This window comes from Culex pipiens, chromosome 2, assembly GCF_016801865.2.
Source record: "Culex pipiens pallens isolate TS chromosome 2, TS_CPP_V2, whole genome shotgun sequence".
Taxonomy (NCBI): Eukaryota; Metazoa; Arthropoda; class Insecta; order Diptera; family Culicidae; genus Culex; species Culex pipiens.
The window spans coordinates 142,385,190-142,397,110 of NC_068938.1; the positions used below are offsets into that span (position 1 = coordinate 142,385,190).

Consider the following 11,921-nt stretch of genomic DNA (forward strand, 5'->3'; position numbering starts at 1 on the left):
CGTTATAGAATAGATCTATCACACAAATGTGTATTCTGGATTCCAAAAAATGTTCCATATTGAGTAGAATGAGTTAAAAAAAAAACAAAAAAAAAAATCCGCATTCATTTTAATTTTAAATAAATCAAAAACAATTAATCATAAATTCTGAATCAGAGCATTTCCTCGCCATTTCTTTAGTGCTCGAGTTCATGTCAGAGGTTTAAATATCACGCATCATGCATTTTGCACTCTCATCCTACCACAGGTTTGATTTTTTTTTTTAATTTTGAATGCAGGTGGGAATTCACGTTTCTCGATCTTGTGGTGGCCCTTTTTTGATTGATGGCCGTGTATTGTTCCTTGCGCGACTTACGAATTCGTATCATGTTTAAAAAGAACATGTTTTAAATTGCCTTGTGGTGAACTTTCGATGAGAATGCAATTAATCACAATTTCTGGCTTTGTGATGATTTGTTTGGGATACTTTATGCAAAATTTGCTGACAGAATCGGTCTTATCAACTTAACAATGCAATTACAAATTGAGGACCACGTGGTTACTGCACGACCCATTACTAAAATTACTTTTTTGCTATTTCCAGGGTGACCGTCCGTTCTGCTGCCCAATGCCCAACTGCCGGCGCCGTTTCGGCACTGAACAGGAAGTCAAGAAGCACATCGATAATCACATGAACCCGCATTCGTCGAAATCCCGGAAATCGGCCACAATGGCTGCGGCGTTGAATAATAATAATAACAACAACAACAATAATAATAATAACAATAACCATAACAACAACAACAACAACAGCGCCCTGGAGCAAAAGGTCTCCCCGAACTTCCTGATCGACAACAAGCAGAACAATCTGATCCAGCGGATGGCCGGCCCAGTCAAGCACGAGCTGTACTTCCCCCAGTGCTACGGACCGCCCTTCAACCAACCGTTCATAACGGGTGCGGCGGCCGCCGTCGTAGCAGCAAACCAACAGCCGACGGCCAACGGTGGACCACCTGCCCCTCCGCAGCCGATTGCGGCCACCGCACCGGGATCTACCGCGGTGAATCCCCAGCAGCCCAGCGTGACCTCAGCAGTTCCACCGTCGGTCACAGCGGTCATAACAGCGCCCGCGCCTCAAGCCGTCGTGGCCCAGTGACATCCGCTGGAGGGACAGCAAATGCCGCCAGCTCAGCCGGCTGCGCCGCAAACGCTTCGGCCAGCGACGTCCATCGGACCACCGGCACTGATTGCGATCCATCAATAGGTGGTTACGGTTGGAATCTTTTGGGAAAAAAAGGCATCTCAAACACACTGCGGTTTCTATAAGCTAATGATAAACCAGTAACGAACCATATGGGAATGATACAACAGAAATACTGATGAGCAATTACAGTACTAAGAAGTTTGTGCAAATTTTTCACCTTCCGATTGAAAGATTGAAGCATATGATGACATGAAGCGTGGAAGGAGACGTAAATTGTGATATTCATTTGATGACATACAAATGTGGTGATATTTTGAGTTAAGCGATTAAATTTTCAAGTTGGTTAACCATGCGCCTCCACTAAATCATTACGACATGTAAGTTTTAATGGTGACGCTTGGTTGATGGTAAATGATTTGTGATTTATTCTTGCTTGAAATTAATTTTTTGTTCCGTAATTTCAAAATTTAAAGGTTTTCCTTAGAATTTCAAAATTGCTTGTATCGTCATTCGGGGTTACCGGGAACCGTGGTGTAGGGGTAAGCGTGGTTGCTCTCCCAATCTCACCCCCAGACCCAATGTCACCCCTGATGGCAGTACTTTTGCTACCCTGTTCAGATGATTTTTTTGTAAAATTAGAACATTTCGAGTGTAAAATTGCATCTGACTAAAATTCCCATATAAATTTTGTGATACGAAATATCTGACCGGAACAACTGTTGGTATGACGAGATTTAAAACGAATTTTGTGGATCTGCAAAGGTCGAAAGTTGAGGCCATGAATGCTGCTCAAAAAGGTGTCGATAGCCCAATAAAGCCTAAAATGCACGTGCTACAAGGTGCTACAAGAGCATCATGATCACCACGAACTGATAGTAATAATTTTTGCTTTTGATTTTTTGTCGAATTAAATTTTGACAGATTTGCGATTTTTTTAATATGAGCATTCCCGGGCAGACGGTAATAACAAAATTCATGCCATTTCAATAACAAATATTGTTAAAATAACAAAAAGTGTTATGGAATCTTCTTGAAAAATCCATTTTTGCATAAGGGTTAAATAACAGTTTATGTTATCATAACAAAATTTGTTATTGGTCTGATATTGGTTGACAGCCATAACAACTTTGGAATAACATTTTTTGTTATGTTATACCTCTAACTCTTATTGGGATGATCGGATTTGTTGTTAAAATAACAAAAAATAATAACAAAGATTTGTTTGAAGAATAACTAAAAATGTTATTAGTCTTTTATTACAATAACAATCCAATAACAAAAAAATCATAACGACCAATAACAAATCTTGTTATAAATAACATAAAATGTTATTAGCCTAGTATTTTCAAAAATCAAAAAAGGTAATTCCCACGTTATTTCCGTCTGCTCGGGTTTTTTAGTTGAGTCAATCTCTTAAAATATAGATTGTTACAAAAAACATCGACAACTCGTTTGAAAGACCTGTCCAAAAATGTTGCGTGTCCAAATTCTTAACGAAACTGAAACTTCAAATTTGGCGAGATGTGTTAAAGGAACGTTGGGATAAAATTAAATCACCTTTACAACGATTAACAGTGAGGTGGTGCCGTGCCAGTGATTTTCAAATAAACATTCTGCATTCGACGTTGAAATTTCTATGAATTTAATTGAGTAACATTTATCAGGACAGTATGCCAGAGAGTAAAAAAATGTAATTGGCTCATAACACGCTTAATTGAAACGTGGTTTCAAAAGTGGTATTCGTCCAAATTTAATTAATTTGGTCTTGAAAAGATCGATGAATTTCACTTAAGTCAGGATATCTCATGACGGTGTTGCCAGAAACCCGGGCAGACGGTAATAACAAAATTAATAATATTTCAATAACAAATCCTGTTAAAATAACAAAAAGTGTTATTATTTTATCCTGAAGTTCAACTTCAAGAAGAAAAAATAATAACAGTTTCTGATAAAATAACAAAATTTGGTATTGAAGTGATATTATATTGAAAATGTTTAATAACACGCTAATAAGAGGAAATGTTATACATTTCAAAAACTCTCCTAATAACAAAATTTGTTATTCGTTCGGTATACTGACTTAGAAAAATAATTACCATAAATCGCACAAATGGAAAAGTTTCTAAGTGTCCATAACACAATCTATTATTATTTTTTCTTTTGTTAAATATGTTTAGATCTTTGGGATAGTTTTGTCTTACTTCGTCGGGGTCATTATTTTGGCCGTGAAATGGGGTCCTTAAGCTAAAATTATTCTAAAAAGGTTTAAATTTTGAAAGTTGATTTTTTTAATTATTTGATATACTCCCTAAGGGACTTAGCTAAAATTGGCTAGAACTATGGGATAATTTTGACCAATTTCATCGGGGTCATTATTTTGGCCATGAAATGGGGTCCTTAAGCTAGAATTATTCTGAAAAGTTTAAATTTTGAAAGTTGATTTTTTTAATTATTTGATATACCCGCTAAGGGACTTTGTTTAAAATGGTTAAAACTATGGTATAATTTTTACCAATTTTGTCTGGGTCATTATTTTGGCCATGAAATGGGGTCCTTAAGCTTAAATTATTCTAAAAAGTTGAAATTTTGGAAGTTGATTTTTTTCATTATTTGTTATACCCCCTAAGGGACTTTGCTAGAATTGGCTAGAACTATGGGATAATTTTGACCAATTTTGTCGGGGTCATTATTTTGGCCATGAAATGGGGTATTTAAGCTTAAATTAGTCTAAAAAGTTGAAATTTTGGAAGTGGATTTTTTTCATTATTTGTTATACCCCCTAAAGAACTTTACTAAAATTGGCTAGAACTATGGGATAATTTTGACCAATTTCGTCGGGGTCATTATCTTGGCCATGAAATGGGGTCCTTAAGCTAAAATAATTCTAAAAAGTTGAAATTTTGGAAGTTGATTTTTTTAATTATTTGATATACCCCCTAAAGAACTTTGCCAAAGTTGGCTAGAACTATGGGATAATTTTGACCAATTTCGTCGGGATCATTATCTTGGCCATGAAATGGGGTCCTTAAGCTGAAATTAATCTAAATAGTTAAAATTTTGAAAGTTGATTTTTTTAATTATTTGATATACCCCCTAAGGGACTTTGCTAGAATTGGCTAGAACTATGGGATAATTTTGACCAATTTTGTCAGGGTCATTATTTTGGCCATGAAATTGGGTCCTTAAGCTAAAATAGTTCTAAAAAGAAGAAATTTTGAAAGTTGATTTTTTTAATTATTTGATATACCCCCTAAGGGATTTCAATAAAATTGGCTAGAACTATGAAATAATTTTGACCAATTTCATCGGGGTCATTTATTTCACCATGGGGGATTTCAAGCTAAAGTTAATCCGATAAAATTAACTTTTGAGAGTTAATTTTTTTTATTTTGTTATATTCCCTAACGGAATGGATTTATTTATTGAGAATTTTTGAAGTGTGAATAACAAAAACTGTTATTATTTTCACAGAGCCAGGAAGTCGGAGCCGACGTTGAAGTTCGAGCTGGAGTGAGACCTCGGAGACTGCATCGGATTCAGCAAATTTTCAGCAACTTTTACTTTGAGTCGGAATCTTTGAAGTCGGGTATTTTTGGAGAGCTTAAGTCGTCGTTGACGTCATATCCTGCATCCAGAGTCGGAGTTGTCTTCAAAGTATGGATTCAAAGTCGCTTGGAGGTACCCGACTCTGCAGTCCTGACTAGTACAGAGGAGTTATAGCAACTGCAGGTTTATTTGCGAATTACAAATAAACCAAAACAATAACTTTTTTTGTTATGGAGACATACCAGTTCAATAACATTTTTTGTTATTATGCTGCTACACCTCTCCGCACAAAATAACAAATCTTGTTATTCCTTCATGATTCCTTCTGTGTTATTGGTTTGTTATTGCAATAACAACATAATAACAGTTTAAGTTATTCTTCGAACAAATCTTTGTTATTGATTTTTGTTATTTTAACAACTAATCCGATCATCCCAATAAAATATTTCGATCTTCTCACAATATCAAAAACTGACCTTCCCAAGTTATTTCCGTCTGCTCGGGAAATCAAACCAATCTGACTAACTGGAAAGTTACTTCAACCGATGCAAAAAAGGCTTTTTTTTACAAAAAGAAATTATTATTATTTCATCATTTTCAAATGGATCAACTACAACAGTCAAATCGGAAAAAGCTGTCAAACAAGAATGGTCACGATTCCAATTTTTCAATAATAATTTAAAAAAAAATCATTTGCTCAGAAAAATAAGCTTTATCGTCGTGCGTAATAAAATCAGCAATCTAATCTCAATTTTAGAACTCAATGATCATGTTTTGACCATGTTTTCCCAAAATTTATTAAACTACTAAATTGGTTAAACTTTTTTGGAATATATCGGCTTAGTTAAATGCGAAAAAATATAATGTAATAACTATTCAGAACAACAACACCAAATTGTGTAATTATTGAAATTGAATCTTAATTCACATATCTTCGACTTTCATTCATTAAATTTTAGCTTTTTTGAACAACATTTATTGAAGGTCAACTGGGTTTGAAATTAGTTTCCAAAATTTCTAAGCATTGACGAAAAACTTTTTGTTTTGCGAAACTTTTTTTCTAGTTTTATACATTGGAATTTACCACAAATGCCCAAGCATCCCTAAATATGATGACCAACGCAGAAAAATGCATTTAAGTTTGTTTGAAGTTTGAATTTCAAAGTTTTTTTTTTTTTTTGTAAAAAATGTCCCCTGATTTTTCGGGGCCGACTTAAAATGAGTCAATCAAATGATGAAATATATCGAGAGCATTTTACTCTACACAAAATTTCATATGTTTGGCCGGTTAAATATTCAGTTCTATTTCAATCCAAATCGTCGTTTTTCACTTTTTTATCAAGAAATTTTGCAAAGCAATTGATTCTTGTTGGTTCCATTATATTTACGCTGATAACTCTTTTTGTTAACAATTTTTCATAAAAGTCGCATGTAATTGTAAAACTTATGTTAGTACGCTACCGTCAACTGGGGTGGATTGGGAGGGCAGTTTTAACCAGTTGGTTTCGGATAGAACAGACTCAGACCACCGAAATGTGTACATCCATTTCCAAATTTAAAACCTTTAAGTGCTCTAAACACTGCTGTCCCTATTCAGACTATAGTCCCGATTCACCCCAGATGACGGTATGTGTTGTTAAGCTCTTGTCATAAAACACCACCACATTTGAAAGTTGAAAAAGCACACAAGACCACAAATATCACGAAAGAAAGAAGATTAAAAAAATGCACAGAAAAACGAAACCAAAGACTGACTAACGAGATGGCACGAGATTTAAGATTTTTACTCTCGAATATCAAGATAAATCGTATACGAAACGAGCTTTTCAATAAAAGGGGGAAAACGACGGAGAAATTGACTGAAGAAAGCGAATGAGTTTTTTTTAAATCGTCGAAAGGTGAAAAATTTGCACAATCATCCTCTTAGCACGTGGTCTGTCAAACGTGGACCATTAAATGCATTTTTAAGAAAAAGGAAACTATATGCAAAGCATATTTTATTTTGTGTGTTTTAGAATTAAGGGGACAAGGAAAAGAACATAAAATTATAAACTCTTGGCACAGATCTACTTTACTAAAAAAAACGGCAGACGCAGTTGTTACCAAGAACGAGACTAAATGGCGATTAGTCGGTAAAAGACACACACATACACACAACACATGGATGAGGGTAGAGATGTAACTGTAATACATTTAAAAATCACACTAAACTTAATCAAGTTTAAGGAACAAGAGTGCCTAGCTGTTGTACATTAGGAGTTTACCGGACGTTTCCTGAGGGAGAATTCCAAAATATAAAAATAAGAGGGAAAAAACTAGGGTGATGCAAGCTCCACTTTCGTTTCTCGGCCGAGTGAACCGATTTAAGTAAAACATAACGCAGACGTCAAAGCAAAATACCTCCACAATAAACAAAGAGAAAGAATATGACTGTACATGCATAAAACAAAAAAAAACTAAACAAAACATAGAGCAACTGAAGAAACAAAACATAGGTGTAAACTTCCACAAAACAGATGGTGCTATTTTTATTAAAACTTTTTTAAACAAAACGGGAGACTTTATTAAGTGATTAACAGAAACAGAAATAGTTAATTGATTAATACAATTGAAGCGCATAACCCGAAATGCAATAGCAACAACCAACAGAAACAAACAATAAAACAAGAAAACAATAGGATAATTAAGTTTTACAAACTCATGCACACCAGCCGAACAACAATAGTTAAAACAGAAACAGTAATCAAGCTAGAACAATATGAAATGCAACATTTATTGTTATACTTATATTACCATTGAAGCAGAACAGAAACAATAGAGCCATATAAATACAAACACACACTTACACACAAACACACCGAAGCAGACAGAATGAAACTGTTGTTGCGTGCAGAAAAGAAAGAAAAAAAACAGAGACTACAATCAAATATTTACCAAGGCTTTTTTGTTCAGCAGTAACAGAATTTGCTCGCGAAGCGAAGCAAAAACAAAACGTGATTTTCTACAAATGATTTGCTTTGTTATGCATCACATCTATTGTTTTTGATTTCTAACGCATACTCGCAGAACGAGATTATACACATCAAACTCACACAGACAAGCAGAAACCGCCCTCGCGTAACCGCGTGTGATTTCATTTATAACAAATATCACACACACACACTTACAAACACATCAAATCATTTATTTACAGGTGATAACTAATCAGCAACACAACTCTCACTAACGTCGTCAACTAAGTAAGGTTAAGCATTAATAGTAACTAGGGATGAGAAGGAACTGAACACTGCAGCAGCAAAACAAACAAACAAACAAAAAAAAAGCGGAGGAAGGAAAGTGGAGTTTGCGTTCAAACCGGCGAAATTTGTGCAAATTTGAACAAGTTGGACAACGTTCCGAAGGAAACGGAAGGCAAATGATAGATTTTAAGTGGTTCATCTTGCCATATACTAAGCTAAACAGTGATTTATGTAAGTTCTTTTGGTTTTAAAAGCATTCGCTTCTTATATTTACAGTTAAATGCCGTTGGTTTGAAACTTTGAGAAAGTCCACCTTGATTCAAAATTACTAGATTTCTTTTAATTGAACTGACTCATTACTGAGTAAATCTGTTGATTTTTTTTCTCTTCATCAGCTATAGAGTTATCTACGTGCGCATGTATTGCGTGTACGTACACGAAAAAGATTGAGGTTAAATTTTGTCCGGACAGCAAAATCAAATGGTGCGCTAGTGTGTGTACGCGAAACGTCATAAAGCTCTATTCTCTGAGTAAGTTTAATTGGTATAAACGATAACTCAGTGATTTTGAATGAGTGTGTCAAGCCGTCACCTTTCAACAATACCTTCACTCACACTACCGTTTAGTGGTGTGTTTAAGCGGAGTGTATATTGTCAAACCAACGAAATTTATCAGTATATTAAAAGAAGACATTTACCAAGTCATTTCAATTTTAAACACGTAAAATCTTTACAAGAGATTTAACCGTTGCAAAATCACTGTTATTGACATGCATTGAATGCTATTATGTAAGTGACAACTAGAATAAGAAACATCAAACAGACCAGTTTGAAGTGAAACGCATACAACTTAGTGCTAACGATTAGTTTTTTTTTATTTTTCGTTTTTCAAGCACACCGTGTTAAGCAAAATTTTCGGTTTACGGAGAGCGACTTCTATATAGAGAGAGAAACAAAAAGAAACATTTAGGCATCAAAAAGTAAATCCAAAGAATTTAGAATCTAAAACAAAAATGAAAGAAAAAATTAAACAAGACTTAAGACTCGTGATATCTGACGTTTAGGCCAATTTTAAAACAATAATTGTATTATCCTAATTAAAGCCACGTGCGTTTTTCCTTGTGTGTATGCGTACGCGCGAATGAATAGTGCAGTTCGAATAAAAGACAATCCAGCCGGATCACGAGAGAGAAAGAGAAAAGGGAAGGAGGACGGAAACCAAGGTTGGAAAAGAGCGAGAGAGCACAACATGAGTGAGATTCTTTCCAAGCAATGTGTTTTAAGTTGTACTTCTTTTGTTCATATTTTTAAACATATCGTTTTAAAACAAAAAAAGAGAGAATATTAGAAATTAGGCGTGGAGTCAAAAGAGAAAAACTAAATCTGTGATACAAAAAAATGCTCTAAATTAGTGTTTTTAGTTTTGCGTTTCGGACAAACTGTTTTACCAATTAGTTATACGAACTTTTACGTTGTTGTTATTAAGCAAAAAGAAGAAAAGAGTAAGAAAAACCCCCTTTAGGACAAATTTATATAAAAAAAAACTCAAAGTAAAAGAAAAAAAGTATATCGCGAGTCAGCAGAAAATGTTTTGGCAGACCAAAAATTTAAGAGAAATGTTTAGGCAAGAAAATTAACGAAAAAAATTAATCAAAAAACGAAGTTTAACGAACCAACTGTACTGTAAAGTGTTTTTGTATTACTTTATTTGTTTTGATTTAAGCACACTGCAGCACCACGTGCCATAGTTTTAAAACGTGTTTTTTTGTTTGTTTGTGTAATAAAAACGTTTTTATTTTATTTCAAATAGATTTCAGTCGTTTCTCAGAGTGCCATCGGTGGCAACGCTAGTTCTCTCACGCGAACTAAGAGTTTAACAAACGGTGAAAAGTAATCTGTAGTAGTGCGTAAGAGTATCGTAATTATAGTTGGAGGAGAGTAAAACCATATGCTAAGCAATACATTTGTATACCACCTTAGAGAGAGATATGGGGAAGAGAGAGAGCTATTAAGAATAAAGCAAGCATACTTTTTTTTTGTTTTTGGATGGAACAGAGTTTTTTTTGCCACCAAGGTGGTAATTAGCTAACACAAGAACTAACAGTTTGAGTATTTGCATGTTCTAACGTACTAATATCGATGAAAGAAAAATACAATCCTTTTTTAATCACAAATGTTGAAAGCTTATCAAGCATAAGGAACCATTTTTATTTTTTTACATTGTATTACTTTTCAAACAAATGCATTTGATGCTTGATTTCTTTAAAAATATTGCTCACCATTCATCAATGAACAATTCATACTGGAAAAGGTGTGATCAAAATCACTTCAAACTCTCAAAAAGATATCAATCAGTTAACGATTTGTCACTTATACTGGATAAGTTATCCATTTAAAGCGTCAAAAAAAAAACTTTTTTTTGAACTTTGTTTACAAAAAATCGATAGTCTACATAAAGTTACAACAAGCAGCGTTTGACGGTTCATTTTTGCATGTTTTAGTAAGAATGATTTTATCCCGTAATTCTCAAAACTCATATATTGATCATTCATCCAGATATTCATCGTTTCATTGATATCTCGCGAAAGAGAAAACAAATGTTCTCTCTCGATTTTTTTTTTCATTTATAATACGAAATAGATTGAGACTCTCTCTTTATATTTAATGTTATAGGCGCAAATCGAATTTATGAATGAACCTTTTAGTGGTACACGCACTTCGAAAGGAACCGCTCAAGAAAAATTTTCTTGAAAGGTGCGTATACCTTTAAGTATATTAGCGAAAATAAGAAAATTTAATTGCAATGTTTTCACTAAAAACAATTCCTGAACTTGACAGATTGCTTGTTCTCGTCCTATCTTTCATCTCAAACACAAATAAGTTATTTTCGCTATTTTCTTAAGGGTACTTCCAAAAACTCGACTCGAGGCAGGTTTCCCGTTTCACCTTATGTTTTACATCAAAGTCTCGACATATTCAAAAGAATTTGGATTCTCCAATATTTTTTTTTTCAACGTTTTTCATACAAACTTCAATTTTCGAGCCTCATTTTTGGTCATAAGTTTTACTTTTAGGGAAAAATATGGATGAGGTGAATATCTCAGCTCAGCCTTCTTCTCAGGCTTCTTGACGTGGCCATGAACCGTTACCTTGTTCCAGTACATATTCAAAAACTAGAATTTCATATGCTTGAATTTGAATCATCAAAATCGATTGAATTTTCGCAAAGCAAAGTTAGAGTACTTAAAAGCTTTTGACTTTTGTCACAAAAAATGCCTGTCCCGATCATTTAGTCCAACACCTGTACTTAATTTTTACTCATGATTCATCAACAAGTTTCTAGTCACCCAAGCGGTTTTTTATTGTTTCTGAGGATACTTCATGAACAAAATGTTTTTTTTGAGAAACAAAAATGCCACCACAATAAATGTCACCATCAATCAGATTTATTTCCAATGAACCCTCTACCGTTCAATTTCTAGTTTCATCTTTTGTGCAACGATAAAAAAACTTCGCTTGTTCTATTATTTGCAATATACCTGGGTCAAATCAGGACTACGGTTTGAATAGAAACAGCAGTTTTCAGAGTACTTAAAAGCTTCATATTTGAAAAACGAAGGACTAATTTTGATATATGTGAGCGCTATAAACAAACCCAATAAAAAACATCAAAATATTGTGCAAAATCATGAGTAAAACAGATTTCCCAATTCACCTTGCTCCAGATGACGGTAATCATACTTATTTTCAATACTAATTTTCTTTCCTTTTTCAAAAAATAAGGCAAGAAATCAAATTCTTCTGAAATTTCCAAATTTCATTTCAAAATCTTCAGTTATGGATAGAAGAATCATTCGAATAGATGTGATACTTATAGCACTTAATTTTCAACCATTTTAGGATTTGAGAATTTTACGAAAATATGTCAGATATCTTGATTAGAAGAAAATTAAA

The 11,921-nt window shown here is 34.0% G+C and overlaps 1 protein-coding gene across 5 annotated transcripts in view; it reads left to right on the forward strand.

Annotated features, from left to right (window-relative positions):
- Nucleotides 1-3,382, forward strand: part of LOC120417976 (zinc finger protein 768-like) — a 92,828-nt gene extending 89,446 nt beyond the window's left edge. For 3 of the 5 annotated variants that reach the window (XM_052709113.1, XM_052709114.1, XM_039580214.2), the window contains one exon: nucleotides 584-3,378. In XM_052709113.1, the coding sequence (XP_052565073.1) occupies nucleotides 584-1,135 (552 nt within the window). In that variant the 3' untranslated portion in view covers nucleotides 1,136-3,378. Of the gene's footprint in view, nucleotides 1-583 lie in introns of all 5 variants that reach the window. The other 2 variants (XM_052709116.1, XM_052709115.1) reach the window with 2 other exon arrangements.
- The last annotated feature ends 8,539 nt before the right edge of the window (nucleotides 3,383-11,921 follow it).